At 42.4% G+C, this 15,683-nt stretch overlaps 1 protein-coding gene across 7 annotated transcripts in view; it reads right to left on the bottom strand.

Moving 5' to 3' along the window:
• Nucleotides 1-230: 230 nt before the first annotated feature.
• JMJD1C (jumonji domain containing 1C) overlaps nucleotides 231-15,683 on the bottom strand; it is a 160,081-nt gene continuing 144,628 nt past the window's right edge. For all 7 annotated transcript variants that reach the window (XM_027694058.1, XM_027694062.1, XM_027694063.1 and 4 more), the window contains 12 exons: nucleotides 14,338-14,465; nucleotides 13,943-14,156; nucleotides 13,252-13,466; nucleotides 12,707-12,985; nucleotides 12,160-12,328; nucleotides 11,662-11,752; nucleotides 11,420-11,550; nucleotides 10,186-10,308; nucleotides 9,006-9,145; nucleotides 6,635-6,811; nucleotides 1,488-1,619; nucleotides 231-1,135 (listed from right to left, as the gene is read on the bottom strand). In XM_027694058.1, the coding sequence (XP_027549859.1) occupies nucleotides 1,046-1,135; nucleotides 1,488-1,619; nucleotides 6,635-6,811; nucleotides 9,006-9,145; nucleotides 10,186-10,308; nucleotides 11,420-11,550; nucleotides 11,662-11,752; nucleotides 12,160-12,328; nucleotides 12,707-12,985; nucleotides 13,252-13,466; nucleotides 13,943-14,156; nucleotides 14,338-14,465 (1,889 nt within the window). In that variant the 3' untranslated portion in view covers nucleotides 231-1,045. The remainder of the gene's footprint in view (nucleotides 1,136-1,487; nucleotides 1,620-6,634; nucleotides 6,812-9,005; nucleotides 9,146-10,185; nucleotides 10,309-11,419; nucleotides 11,551-11,661; nucleotides 11,753-12,159; nucleotides 12,329-12,706; nucleotides 12,986-13,251; nucleotides 13,467-13,942; nucleotides 14,157-14,337; nucleotides 14,466-15,683) is intronic.

The raw sequence follows: 15,683 nt of genomic DNA, 5'->3' as shown, positions 1-15,683 counted from the left end.
ATTAAATAAAGCCAGATACAAATATATTTTTTAAACATTATTTTGTGGTATTACTTGAACTGTAAAAAGCCACGTTGTTATAAAAGAATTATTCCGCAGAAACGCCTTTCCCCCTTTCCACAAAGCAGGAGCCGATTCCCGAAAGGAAGGTGGCTCCGGCCGCAGTCCCGGCTCCAGCCCGCAGAGGGCAGCACCGGAGCTGCACTGGCACAAAAACCGACACCACCACGTCTGATAAAGTCATTTTAATGGAAAATGTAAAACCCCTTTCAACTTCAATGTACAAAGCATGTGTAACACTTGCACTTTTAACAAATTAAAGCAAGCCAATGTTTTAAAAAAATACATCATTGAATGTATATATGTATATATTTACATAGCATATTAAGTTTAATATTTAAGCTTTAAAAGTTCACATAAATTTTACCAAAATGAGACAATTTTTAAATAAATTACACCTTTTGAAAACGTTTAATTGTACACTGAATAGCTTCAATAAAATACTGAAGTGTCTGTATTTAATATCTACTTTATATACTTTATATTTTACAAAGTTTACAATTATTTGGCAGTAATTTTCAGATTATGACATGACTGCTGTGCGGACTCAGCAAGATCCCAAATGCAGGCAATAGCTGGTGTTTGTGTCCTACTCTCACAGTAACTGTCTCAATGTAGTGAAAAATATCTGAATTATTTTAGCAAACTGTACAAGTCACATTTACATTTGATCAACAATATAGCATAGAATTTTGTGGTTTTTTTCCAAAAATAAATACATCATCTTAAATCTTTGACATTTCACAAACTTCATGTACATTATAATACAGACAGCAGAACGCTGCTCAACTGTTTGCAAGTGGAACATGGAATCACAGTGGCTGTGATATGAAGCTCTACCGTCGCAGTGTCATTAACAAGTAAATACGATGACTATTTTTTTCTTGGCACTGATGGTTTGTGAAGCTTAAATTAGTGTGCATACCATTCACAGGCCAGGGGAAACGACCTCCCTTTGATGGTAACTCCAAAAAGCAGAACGCGCTCAGTTTTCATCCATATCTTCCATTTCACCTTCGTGGATCTTCAAAGCTCTCACCATTTCTTTAACTGCGTGGTACAAGATATTTTTAACCTGCAAGAGCATCAGACAGATTTTAGTAAGGTCTGTGATTGAGGAACTCTGCAAAGTTTAGGACTGAGCCCTAAGCACAGTGGATGGAAAAAAAAGAAGGATGCACCAAGCCTGTGCAAAAGGGAACAGCTTTTTACACATTTTAAAATGTCATGTGAAATAAATAAAACCAGCAACTCAAGGGAGAGTCGGTTAGAGCCCTGGCACTGAAGCTGCTGCTCATTGTTATTCTGTGTGAACAGCAGTGAGGAAGTAGCTCCACGCACTGCTCGGCATTTCAATGAGCCCCAGCACGCCCTGCCTTCCCAGCCCTGCCTTCCCAGCCGCTTCCAGAGCAGCGTCCGCTTCCTACCTGCAGTTTATCATCGTAATTGATTTCTTCCTTCGACAGCCTCAGCTCCTGCGTTAAGTGAAATGACTGTACAAGGTGTTCTGGAGACACAAAGTCTTCAGTTACTTGAACACAGCTGTGAAAATTTTGCACCTATCCAAAATAACAAGAAGAGACTGATAATTAGTATTTGGGGTTATTCTTTGGCAGACAGACCTGAGAAAAGAGTGGGCCTTGACATCCCTTAACCACAGCCTTATCAGACTAAAGGGCATCTTCACAGGTATAGAGCAATTAAGCGTATTTGACTTATCTAAAGGCACACTTTGAACACTGATGTGTTATTCCACCCTTTCACCAGCTGCTGCACAGCCTTTCCAGACACGACGCAGGCACTGGATCCGCAGACCCACCCGACCACAGCCCTGCCCTGCAGGACCCAGCTCCTCTGGGAGTTTCCACACTCATGGAGAAAAAAATCATGAACAAAGAAGGGCAGATTGAGAAGGGGGGGGAAAAAGCGCTTTCCTCTTACTGGTGTGAGGTAACTGCTGAGGAACAGACACCATCTCCTGCCACCCAGGTCGTACCTGGAGGACAGCAGAGAAGGAAAACAGTTCCTGGTTGTGACCCGCCAATCAACTCCTGCTCGTTCCCTTCAGGAACATTCAGTATCGGATTTTCACCCCTAAACCCTTACAAATTACACTGTAATTTGTAATTCAGCATGTCAAAACCCTCACTTCCCCGAACTCCAACAGCTCCTCAGAGTTGTGCAATTCTGTGGAATTCCCAAAGCCTTGGGCTGGGGAGGCAGCTCCGCTGATATCCCAGCAACACCCAGTCCCACCCTGCTCAGGGCTGACAGAGATCTGCACAGTTTAAGGTTGAACCTAGCAAAATCTAGAGGTTTTAAATGCATACTCTAAAATTTCCATTATGGTACCTGACATTCAAAGAAACCCCTGGGGCCTGCACAGTTGAGGACACAGGACTTCATTTAAAAATTATTCTCTTCTTCAAAACCACTGCCCAAGCGTGGGCAGCTCAGCCCTCTACAGCTGAACTCCCAGTGGTAACTCCAGCTCAGCACTTGTGTTGCATGCAGGGTTTCTGCAGCCCTGTCATCAAGGACAAAGCAGTGCTGGTCCCTCCTGAGAGTGAATCACAACAGAAGTCATTCTGGAGACGAGGAGGGTTTGTTGATGCCACAGTTTGCGAGCGGCAGAAAGCCAGGAGCAAGGCAACAGCTGCACAAGTGCCACCATGAGGCTCTCCCGGCACTTGGGGAATTTCCTAGAGCCTGGGCTGAAATTTCTCTGCCTGGCTCCAGCCCCCTCTCCTCCCTCACAGACTTCTCACCTCTTTCAAGTCTCTACCTGCCTTTGTTTTCCCTGCCAGCCCATGCAAATCCCACAGGACTCATTCACTTTCTCCTCACCAAGACAAGGTTTCACCAACTCCCTCTCCCTCCATGGCAGAATAGGGAATGTTTCCCTCAGACCTTTCATTCTGCTATGCCTTAAGCCTCCTTCCCTTCCAGGGCCTGTCTTATCCGTGTGAAAAGCCTTGAGGGAGGACAGATTTTACCATGGGAATACCCCCCTGGCAGCCCACAGGCAGTTCTATTTATAATATTTATAGCACAAGCTGATACAGTGACACACACAAATAAAAACGTTCAGCGAGGATCCCCCGGGGTTTGCGGGGTGAGGAGTGCAGCACTCCCACGCCTGTGCCACTTCCAGCTGAACTGACAACAGCTTCACACCCAGCCCACGCACAGCAGAGGTTTTCCAGCAGGGCCAGGAGATGGGTGGAGCACTGGAAAAGCCTCAGACCTGGGCTGGGATGGGGAAAGGTGACTGGGCAGGGAGGAAAGGGCCACCCACCCGTCCTCACGGCCACAGGATCAGCCACTTCCTGCAAGGCTCAGCTCCAGGAGCTCTGCACTCGCCACGCCCAGACCTTTATCCCACATCCTTATCGGAACATCGCCAGGATGTCGCATTACCTCCAGCATGTAATTTTACAATATATAATCCTGCTGTTAAATCAAGATAATACCACTATAAAACCCAACATTATAATAACCTGTTCCTCTATGAACGAGTTTTGCAGGGAGTCTCAACACCACATTTCAATCACTGACTCCAGTACCTTTAGCTTTTAATTTATCGCCAAAATATTTTACAAATTTGGAGCCACCAAGTTAAAAGCAGGCAGGGCATCCCTAGAGATGTCTGTGATGCAGCATGACCCACAGAGGAGCAGCAGAAAGAGTGACTCATTCAGGACAGCACAACACTCCTTTTTTAGCCGGGGAAGTTCCAAGGAGAGCTCAGGGCTCCCTGTTCCAAGTCCCACAGAGCGAACAAGGCCCAGACATCAGCAAGGCAGGGACACTGCTGAGCTCCTGACTCACACAGCCGAGAAGGAAGGACACAGCGTGATCCCACAGCGCATCCCTCACGCAGCATCCAGGGAAGCATCTGCAGAGGTGACCGGTGCAAGGCTGTATCTATTTCTGGCTTCCCCTCCCGAGAGAGCAATTCCCTCCACAAGGCTGCCCTGCCCGTCACAGCTCACAGGAGAGGCTCTGCCTCCCACCCCGGGAACAGCCTGACTTTGCCTACTGCAGCGATCACCAGGGGGATGTGACTGCTGTCTGCAAGGACACTGGGAGAGGAGAAACCTGGGAAGCCACAAGAATGCCTTATGCTACCATAAAATGTTAAGAATAAGTTACTTTAAAAGCTAGACATGAATCCACCGAGCCTGAGGGAGGGGAAAAAAGGATATACAGGAGAAAACACACAACCTCCTCCATGTTAGAACAGTAAAACTCTAGACCAGCACACCAGAAGCAGTAGTGTGCCAACAATCCTAACTGGCTCCATCATGGAAGTGTCTGAACTACACCATGCAGTGACCACAGGCACCCGGGGATCCCTAACTCCAGCCCTCAGCCTGATTTCCTCTGCTCCACAACATTACTGATGAGCAAACAAAAATAAAGATGTTAATTTACCACCAAATTTAGTATCAACTCTCATCCAGTTTTAATAATTAAAGACTCATGATGCACATGTAAATCTGAAACACTTAACGTGTAAACTCAACGTGGTATGTTGTCTTGTGCAGACTTATTTTTCAGTGTTTAAATGTGCTTTGTATCTCTAAAGTGCTGGTGCTGATCCCTAAGGTCAGTATTTATGCACCTCTATATAGAGAGAGCACTGTGCACATACATGAAAGAACACGATGCTTTCATTTCCTCCTACGTGGCAGATTCACAGGAACTTACTGAAGATGAAAAGGTTCTCAGCTTCACCCACTAAGGTTTAAAAACACCACGTTATTAACTCCTTGGTGCCAGAAGCTAGAACATTACCACTTCAAAAGCAATCTGGAGTTTAAAGCCAAGGAGATAAGAGCGATCTTATTTTTGGTCCTTAAACGTATGAACTGCAGTGAAGCCTGGAACAGTCCCACTACTTCATGTTTTATATGCTGCATCCCTTTATATAATGTCACATGCTATATAAAGCAAATTTCCCAGTACATTTGTTATTTTCTGTGGGTTTCCTTTTCACTCTGGTAGCTGGGACATCTCTCCCTTGTTTCCAGAGATCAGAGTAAGGTTGCAGGAGGATGCAATACATGACTCTGGGAGCCCCAGCTGCTTTAGCCCAACAGGAGCCAAGAACAACAGCAATGTCAGACATTCTTTCACCTTTGTGAAGTAACATCAAGCCCTGGAGATAAGGTACAGGGAAAGGTAACCTACAACAACTCCAAATTTGGGTCACCTGGGTTTGTTTGGGGTTCTTTGGGTGTTTTTTTTTTCTTTGCCAGAAAACAAATCCCTGCAGACTATCCAGAGCTACGTACCACCACATTAAACCCACCCAAAAACCCACTGGAATGATGAGGAGCCTGGTCTGGGTAAGGTACCCGTTGTTTCCAATGCCCCAGAACTGACAGAGCCAGCAGAGAGAGCAGGGACAGAGCAGCTGTCATCACCACAACCCAGGGAGTTTTTCACAGAGGAAGCCCCACTGCCCTGGCCATGGTGACGTGGCAAGCCATTGCTTCCTCCCTGCCAGCAGCTGGAAGCTGATCTGCACATCAGAAACCAAATAGCATCTTCCCCAGAAAGGCCTGGCCTCGCTTGAACCCACGTGGAGATCAATGATAAATGTTTAATAGCACGATGGTTTACAACCCCAAGTGCAGGGTGGGCATGCTCCTCATTCCTTGACAGTCAGCTCCCTCGTTAGTGCTGCCTGGCAGCTGGTGACACAGCAAGCAAGGAGGCTCCATTTCCTGCTGAAGCAGGAAAAGGTTAATGGAGTGAAGAAAGAAATAAATCTATAAACAATTGTGCTTTCTTCCTCTTTTCACCAAGGAGCAGCAGTTCACAGACTGGGAGGGGAAAAAAAAGGCCAAACAAAAGGCAGTGCCAGGAGATGACTGAAGCTGACTGACACAAATTCATCCTGTTTCTCCAGAACTGCCCCACTGCCAGTACTTTTCCTTATATAACTAAGGATTAAATCAGCTCAGCTGCTGCAAAGGCAGTATCACTCTTTCTGATGGCAAGAAGGGACAATGATGACTCCAGGTGATTGATGTACCTTTTGTGTAAAAATAAACAGTGTGGCATGGGAAAACAACCAAAACCCCTGTTACAGAAACACCAGAACGCCCACTACAATTCTCCTGTGGCTGAAGAGAAAAACAGTGACATTCAGGTGGGGTTTTACCTGCTCGAGTTGCTCTCCCTGCCTCTCCTGGGTGAGGTTAACTTTTGGCTTGGAGGAAAAAATTACTAACCTGACTTTGCCATAACTAACCCCAGTTTGTTTAGAAATCTGCTAAGGAAATGAAAAGTGGAAAACAGTGGTTAATAATAGTCTGTTCATTTGTAACTGTAAAGCAAAAAAAGGAACTAATATTTAAGGCATTCAAGTTGCTGTACATTAGCACTGGCTAATCAGTTACACCACTAGATGTAACTTTATTTTACATTCCTAAATACTAACAGCCACTAATAAGAAAATAAAATCTACTTGCGTACAGATGTATCTATGTCTTTGGAAAAAAGTCATTTTACTGCATTTATGCTATTTAATCCTGCATGTCTTTAAGCTGAGGTACATTACCTGATGAAGTGCTCCTGCTGGCAGAATAATAGCATCTCCAAGGAACTGAATAACCGTACAGGTTTTTACTCCATATTCTTCGAAAAGTCTTTGGCGAAGTTTTCTGTTCACATACCAGCTCTGATCACGTATTGGATCATGCTCGGGTAAAACTTCTAAGCCTTGCTCCTTTGCTATCTGAAAGTACACAACAGACCCCAAGTCACTTCCAAAATAACCAAACCTTTTGCTGATAAACTGAAAATATATCTAACTTGCCAGTAACGTTACTGTGTTCCCAATATCCAAACAAGAACTCTAGTCAGGGATTCAAAACAACCTCAAAGGAACTGTGAAGTCCCACTGAATTGAAGACATCTGCAGCACTCCCACTCCAAAATGCAGAGCTGTAAAGAACTCAGCACAATAATCTACTAATAAGCCAGACGCTCTCTGTGTGACTTCTTTCATCCAGAAAATAATATCTGACCTCAGGAGTTCCTGTGCTGCCAATTCCTCAGACTTACAACCTTCAGTGTTGACACAGACAAGCACCACCACAACCCCAGCTCAGGAAAAAAGCAGCAGATAAAAACCCAAGGGTCCTACAGTCCTGGGAAACCTGCTCCAGGTGACTCTGCTGGAGCACAGGGCTGGACAGAGTGCCATCAAGAGGTCTCGTTCCCACCCCAATCACACTGGGATAAGAAGTTATTTTCCTACCATCCCATGAGGGTATTCAGAAAAAATGATGGACATATAAAATACTTCCTGACATCGGTAAACCAAACTGCACACCCCTTTCTCACCACGTGAGCCACAGGGGAACAAATATTACTGCTACTGCTACTAATTCAATTCTATTGACTCTGATTCACCTATCATGAAAATTATCTCATTAAAAACACAGATTTTTACTTATACTGATATTAAATATACTTAATTATGTGATGCAGAGCTTGAAGCTGTTCTTCAGTATTATCCCCCTTCTTCTGTACTAAACAAGACAGTGAGATTTCATCTCTTATCAGCAGGCAAACGGTCCCAGCGTTTACCCATCAATTCATCTCCCATTCAGCACTTCCAAAATACCACCACTCCAAAATACACTCCAGTACACGACTCATTTTGGATATCAGGGCAAGCTGTGGCAGCAAATGAGGCCCTTCATTACACAGCATCCTAAGTGCTTCTGTTTCAAACCTGCTGCTCAAAGAGTTTCACAATATCCCTTGACTGCTCTGAGACAGGAAACGCTGAATACTCCTCATCGTCCACCTGTTCCCTTGCAGTTGTGCTTTTGTTCACAATTCTTTTTCAAACAGAAGAGCCAGAATCTAATTTATGAGCATCTACTTTTTGAATGAAGAGAAAAGTCTTGCTGTATAATTCATAATCTCCTGGAATCAGCTGTGTTTTATTTACTAGTGTTCCTTTTCCCCCACAGTTCAGCTTGCCAAAGAGCAAATGTCTGAGTCACCAGAGGACAGCTGCCCTGGTACAGAAACACTGCTTTATTGTCCAAAAGAATCTTCATTGCTAGAGCTCTTAGGCTTTCCCTGCTGGCAGTAGAGCCTTTGGCCTCCAGCCTGTTTATGGACCCCTTTGGTTCAGTCAGTTTAAAACTCATCTGATTTCTTCCCACAGTAGACAAGAGAAAAGATTTCTTTTCCTTGAGCAACCACTTCAGTGATATTTTGGTATTTCTATGTCATCCAGCCAGGCTGTCTCCTAGAACATCAAAACATGCTGAAGACAGGGCACAGAAAACTGCTCCCAACATGGTATCCCTACATTTAATGCCACTGATGGATATTCATCCCATGGAATGACCTGAAAGGTTCTGATGTGGCTCTAACTTGTTGCACCACAGGCTGCACCGTAGCTAAGGAATAAGTTTGCTGCCCTTGGATAGGTTATCCCAGTGCTTCCACCCTCACTAAGAGCCAAGGCAAGTTCCTTGAGCTAAGTGACCTAACACAGAGTCCCGAGGAACATCAGTGGCTGCTGGGTGACAAGGTCAGGGTTTTGGCATGGGACAACTCATCAAAAATCCAGCAGCTGATAATGCAAGAATGGATCAGCAAGAGAAAAACATCATCCTACGGATTATCCTTTGTATTAGAGAAGGACAAGAACAATCTCCATGCCCTCCTGAGCCTTCAGGGTTTGCAGGCCACCTGTAACTCTTATGAAGTGAATATGTATCATGCCATGTATTTTATTTGTTGATGATGTAGCAGGTCAATTATAATTTATTTTATGTGCTATAAAGAAGTAATTTTACTTCCCTTCCTTCCCTCGTACTCAGGTGGAGTTGGTGGTTTCTGCCAGACCCCTTTGATTTACTAATTACTTGGTTCATTTATAAATCATGTGTAATGAATCTAACCTTTTGCAGAAACTCTCTTATCTTGTCAGCATCTTTGCCAGCATAAATGTGCCACAAAGCACCAGGTAATTCACTTGAATCCTTCAACCGCTTCCTTAAAAGGTCATCCAAATCTTCCTCCTCCAACTTCTTCAAAACTCCTAAGATTCAACAAAAATATTCTTTAAGCGTGAGACAGAGGGAAAACTTTGAAACTAAACACCTTCTTTTCAAATTTCCTGTGTGAGACTGAGCAGAATAAAAGTCTGCTGAATACAACAGAAGCCCCCAGATGATCTCTGTGCTCAGTGTTCGTAATTAGGTACTAGAACAAGAATGCCCCGGATACCTTAAAAATACAGTTAATTTTTAAACTCTTCCACATTTTTTGAATTTGACAGAACACAATCTCCTACCTGAAATAAACAAGCAGGCTGGTACCAAAAAATTAAAACATGAAAAAGGTGTTTTCCTGCACTCAGCACAAGCAATGTTTAGCATGCTGCTCTAGCAGGCAGAGCTCTCCCAGGATGCTCAAGTTTGCTGCTATTAACTCAGTGCATACCCAAGTGAAAACAAAGCTAATAAAAGACAAACTTTACTGCAGCTGTATTAGTCACACCCAAAATCTACATTTGCTGATTGTGGAATAAGAGGACAAAAGAAAAAGAGGAAGAAACAAGACTATTTCAGTGATTTAAAGACTTTTTCACATAACCAATAAACCTCATAGAGCTGACTAACAAACACCAATTTAAGTTCTCCAGTGCTGAAAAATTACATTACAGTCCAAATTCAATAGAGCGAACACAGTGCACCCAGAAGGAGCAGAATAAACAGAAGGTCTGGCAAATACATCATCCTGACATAATTGTTAGAACCACCACAGCTGCCAGAGGAAATCCTTCATCCTGCACTTTCATTAGCTCTGCCAGTCCCAGCACAGGAATGGTGCATCTATTATAGGGAAAGGCAAAAAAAAAAAGTGAAAAGAGGCTGAAACACCATTTCATAATTCATGAACTGCAGTGTATTTATGCAGAACTAGTATGTGTCCAAGCGTTTGAAACAAAGAACCTCCCAGGTTTAAACAAGTACTTATGGGTATCTTCCATCCCCTTCAGAAGGACGGCATCAGTTTTGGAAGCAGCAGAACATTCAGTCCATCTACACCTGGTACAGTGAGTGAGCTTCCCTTTACCTGATTTGGAAAGTACTCCATTTCCTTTTGCTATGCCAACATAAACAAGGATGTTCACGACATCAGACACTTCAATATGGAGATTTGTGGTTCCTATATCATGGTCTTTAGTAGCAGCCACACCTGTGGTACAAGACAAAATTAAGATCTGTTGCATTGCATATTCACCTTCAAATAGAAATGTGCAACAACTGAGAAGACACTTCTGAAAGCACACTGAGCGTCCCTGAGATACACAAACTACAAATGTGCTTTTGGTTCACCTGCTAAACAAGAAAATGTTACTTGTTAACAGACACTTTGAGGTATCTCCTAGCCCAGGTAACTGTCTCTCCATAGCATTTGTGTCAGAACAAAACACATTTCAGCAGAATAGAGGGAGACATTTCCTGACCATTGTGTTCCATTCTTCCTCAACCTTTCAGGGTGTTCAGGGCAGAATGCAGGTACAATGAACAAACAAGGCTATCAAAAAATGTCACTTTTATGTCTGGCTGTAAGCAGAGTTGTTAATCAAAATAACGCCCAAACAAGGAGGAAAATTAACTTTAGTTTTAAAAGATGAAATCACACATTCTTACGTCAAAAGAACATTTTAGAACACCAAGCCTTACAGTAGTATTACAAGAGAGGGGCATTAAGGACTCAGTTCTTCAGACCCATGCCTTGATCACACTGTTAATATGTTTATTTCAAAGGACTTTTAAAGTCAAAGCCATCACGTCACAAATTACCACTCATTTCTTGTCCCAATACAACAATCTGTAAAACAGAACTGAACAAAATTCTTTGGAAAAGAAGGAGCAGATAGAAAATGTCTGAGGGAAACAACCTTTTCTGAATAGGTTTTTGAGTGTTTAGCACACAAAACAAATTATAAGAAATATGCTGAGACTTATTTATGGCCAGAATTACAAGGACAGTAACATCTCATGAAGTATTCTGTCATACAGCACTACTAAAGAGAGGATCTATCTCTGTGTAGAAGCACATAACCATTTATATGCTTCCAAAGGCTGTAACAGCACAAGGAAAGACAGAAAGAAATGCAGAAACAACTAAACTCTCATGCCTGAGGTGCCTGTGCTGTTAATATTCAAGTCAGTCCATCTTTCTCCTACACTGAGTGAACAATTAGCCTTCAAGGAAGCTCAGTTTCTATCAAGCATTATAACGTGTGACCCTCTACAGGTTTAAGGGGAGAGGTAACTGCTGCACTTCAGGGCACACTCACCATAGGCACTGCACAGTCTGGGCCCCAAGTCCGGACGGACAAAAAATCCTGGCAGATGAGAAGCCAAGTTTAGTTTTCCTTCTGGACTACAGTATTCAGGCAAGGGTAAACTTTTTAGTAAGTCCTCATATCTGAAGGAGAAAAGAAAAGAAGAATGTAATTGAATTTGTGCCATTACACAGAGAGAGAAAAACCCAACATAGGGACTGACTTAAGAACATCTGATATTAAACTCAAAATACCTTGCTGGCATCATGGCCTTGAAATCTTCACCAGAAGGCCAGTCTTTCAGTTTTAGTAGAGCTGTTTCCCCGTTTTTTACTTTCTGTCGTTCTGCAAGTAACACAGAAATTACTAAGAACTAATACACTGTAGGTATTTTACTTTATTCAACCAAAACATAGAACTGAACTCTTAGCCTATCAATAATCAGAATTTCATGCATGAAACAGCAGATAAATTATTTCAGAAGTCAAGAATGATACAAACGAACCTCAACTAGCTAAGGGACAATGACATTTGTTTGGTTTCCTAGTCAGACCTAACTGTAATAGTGCATCTTTCATTCTGCAAACATACAAAATGCCAGTTTCCATCACGTTCTCTGGAAACAGATTAAAAAGAAAGTTGTAGATAAAGTTTCTTCAAAGCCTCAAGATCCATAAAGATTATATTTAACTGCAGTTTCTAGCATTGACCATGTTCAGAATCAACAGAATAATACATTCACAGTAACATACTTGAAACATCTTCAAAACCATCCCAGAACTCCTTGACATTGGTGTTTGAAATGATACTGTCTTTGCAATTCAAGATATCAGCTTGCTGGTTTCCAAAATCCAGGCTAATGGACTCAGCTTTCCACAGGCTGAAGTTCATTTTCTTATGCATACCAGACACCAAAACAGGCTGTAGAAAGTAAAATAAAATAATAATAATAAAAAAAAATCAGTACTTATCCTTTCCCAAGTACAAATGCACCCGAAACACACACTGAAGGCCCTGGCCCTACTGAGTTGTTAACACTTCCTCCAGAAGCACCCATTCCCAAAGGTGTCACACACCTCTTTTTGGAATCTCAAACTCCACAACAGAAATTTCTGATTGACCATGAGCAGGTATCTGAAGTTTAACTACACAAGTTCACCTGTGAGCTGTCCCTGACAGGCTTTTGCCCACTGTTAATAATGCAGCTTCACACATGGAGTCAGGCATTTCTGTCCCTCAGCACAACTCCCCAGGGTTCACACTGAGGTCACTCCACACACCAAACGCCTCAATACCCACCCTGCCTTGTTTCCAGCACTCTTTGAAGAGCTTCCAGTTGTTGCTGTTTTTATGGTCTCTGAGCCACAGAACATGCTTATCACAGATCCACGAATACTGAATATCGCTGTACCGTTTACTGCAGTCATCCTGAATACATTTTTTATCATCCTTTGGCTCATCTTTTATTTCAGATTTTACATTTATCTTTGGTGCTCTATTTGGTGGAATCTTGTTTTCTACTACTGAAGCAATTATGTCATCGAGGATGTTTGGCATAGTCCTTCCACTCTTGCCACTCTGTCAGAAAATAAACAAATGTGTGCTTAAACAACATAAAAGCAAGTAAAGCTAGTGCAATTCCTTCTGCAGTAGAATAACGTTTCAGATGTTGTATCAATTATGACCATTTATAAAAATAAATAAAACGTTAATGTGTGTGTGTCTGTGTGTGTGTATGTATGAAGTTTTCATATGAAGTTTACAGCCATCAGACAACGTGCCAACACAAATGATACAGACTTTCAAATCCTGATAGAAAAACTGTGTGTCTTGTAAACACTTACTGCTGTTCCTGTAGAGTAAACTGGAGCAAAAGCAATGCCAGCGTCAGTGGAACCCAGACGCAGTTTGCCTGCTGTTGTAGTTAGTAAGTCTCGTAAGGTTGAGCCCTGCTCGTTGTTCTGGGATGCAGGAGGGGAGTTTTTACAGTTTTGGGACTCCAAATTATCCTGGTCTTTCTCTTCCTTTGAATGTTTTCCAGAAGGACACTCTTTGTTCTCTAAAACAAAAATAATCATTGGAAGTTTACACTGTTGTGTCACGATGCAGGCACAGGAACAGCACCACTGTCCTGCATTTCACACTGCTGGTAACAGACTGTGCAGCACTAGTGCTTTATCCACCTGAAAACACACCAGGGGATGAACCAGATCCTTCAAAACGCAGTCAAACAGGGTGACCAAGGTCTTCCTCGGCACCTCAGACATGCAGCTGAGCAAGCACCTGTCCCAAAGGGGAGATGCTGTAGCTGGAAATGCTCCCACATCACCTGTGCACTCCATTAGTGGCTCTTTGGGGATTCAGATGCCACCATGAAAAGGCAGTGCAGTTTCAAGGTTAAAATTAATGAGGAAAAGATCACCATCTTTTCTTTTTGTAACAGAAAACGGTGTTATTTTTTCCTAATTAATTCAATTACGTTACCAGTGGTGCCCCCAGAGTCATGGACAAGATATGACAACTTCAAACACGTACCTTTCTTTTCTTCTCTGGCTTTTTGCTCTGCAAGATCAGCCAACCAGTGCAGGGGGGACTGGGATTCGGGCGGTGTTAACTTGCTGTCTGTGCTTACATCGCTCCTTGGGCTCGTGTTACCATTTGCCTCGGACTTTTGAGGAGTGTTCTGCTGTTGAGACTCAGGCATGCACAGAGAAATTTTATTACTGTGGTTAAGGACATTCTGCAAAACCTGTAAAGAACAAATTTGTTTTTAACTACATAGCTTTGCTCTAATGTATTTCAAAGACATGGCTAGCACTTAACTGTCACATATGCAAATTAAAATGCAGCTGGCACTATTCAAATACAGAAATCCACAGGAATCAGAACACTTGAACAAGCTGCAAAATACACACACATTTTAAACTCACCTGAGACACACCATTCATTGCAGGGAGCTTGCCAGTTTGTGTGCTCTGCTTGCTGGTGCACTGACAATGGGATTTAATTTCAAATTTTTCTCTAATGTTGTGCATAGCATCTAAAAGATCTGTCAAAACTAGAAGACAATTAAGAAGAAAACCATCAGCAGCTGTCAATCATTTTGTGACCCTCTTCACAATACACACACTGTGATGCTAAAATGCTATCTCCAAGTATTTTTATAATTTAAACTCTTAGAAATCCTAAATTTAACACTCAAAACTACTCTAAAATGACCACTCAGTTTATTTTAAAGCTTGTGCAGAAAGAGAGATCTTTAATTAATTGCAGACTACTCTTCTGAATAATCTAACCTGTATTCTGCATTCCCATTGCATGGCACACACCAGACAAGCCAGTCATTCATTATTTACTTTTCATTGTTCAATGGGTGCATCATTGCTCCATTTAATAAAACCATCAGCTGCAGACCGAGTGAGCCACATCTTGACAAAAAAATTAGTATGTGACCATGTAAATGAAGGCTGCTTGGTAATGGATATGCACAGGAGAACACCACTGAGGTTACGTAGGCAGCTTTCACTGTGCTGTTTCCAGGCAAGTGATTCACTTCACAGTGTAAAATTAAAACCAGTTTCAGTCTGGAACCTGTTGTGAGGAATGTCACAACCTGAATTTGTTATGGAATCCAACCAACCTTCATTTCTACCTGAACTAACATGTAACAATCCATAAAATAATGACTGGCTCTGTATTTTCAGCTTAAAATAACCTGGGAATTTACTTAGTAAGTTTAAGGGCACATTTGACTTTTCTGTTTCCTGGGTCTGTATCAATGCTGCCAGAAATTCTAAGTAAATTTGTGCTAATAAGCACAACTACCACCACCACACCTAACTGCACTGATTCAGGAAATTTCCTTGGTTGAAAAAAGAAGTCTGAATCTAGCTGGGTTTATCATTACTGCTTAGTTTTTCAATTATCATGAGCTCCTGCATTTTTGCTCAATCAGATGTCCAACCAAAACATTTTCTTTTCTTTTCTGTGTGGGTGAATGGGACAGACAACAGTGAAAAACAAATCCCCAGAAATCTGTTGCCACACAATGCTCCTTGATGTTATTATTTTGAGACTTTCTTTTAACAGCCAAGGTCAGAGTTATTAAGTACATTCTGGCTGGTTTATTCTGCTCTGAAAAGGTACTAATTGGTCAAGATCCTCAATTTCTTCACTGCCTGTCGCCAAAACCCCTTCACACATCTGTCAGCACGCTCCTCTTACTCTCCTCATCCTCTCTGCCCACTGCTGGTAACTGCCCAGAATCACCTGCCTT

This window comes from Neopelma chrysocephalum, unplaced genomic scaffold (genome assembly GCF_003984885.1).
Source record: "Neopelma chrysocephalum unplaced genomic scaffold, ASM398488v2 Primary Assembly neopelma1_96, whole genome shotgun sequence".
NCBI classification, from domain to species: Eukaryota; Metazoa; Chordata; class Aves; order Passeriformes; family Pipridae; genus Neopelma; species Neopelma chrysocephalum.
This window is presented reverse-complemented; position numbering and strand designations above follow the sequence as displayed.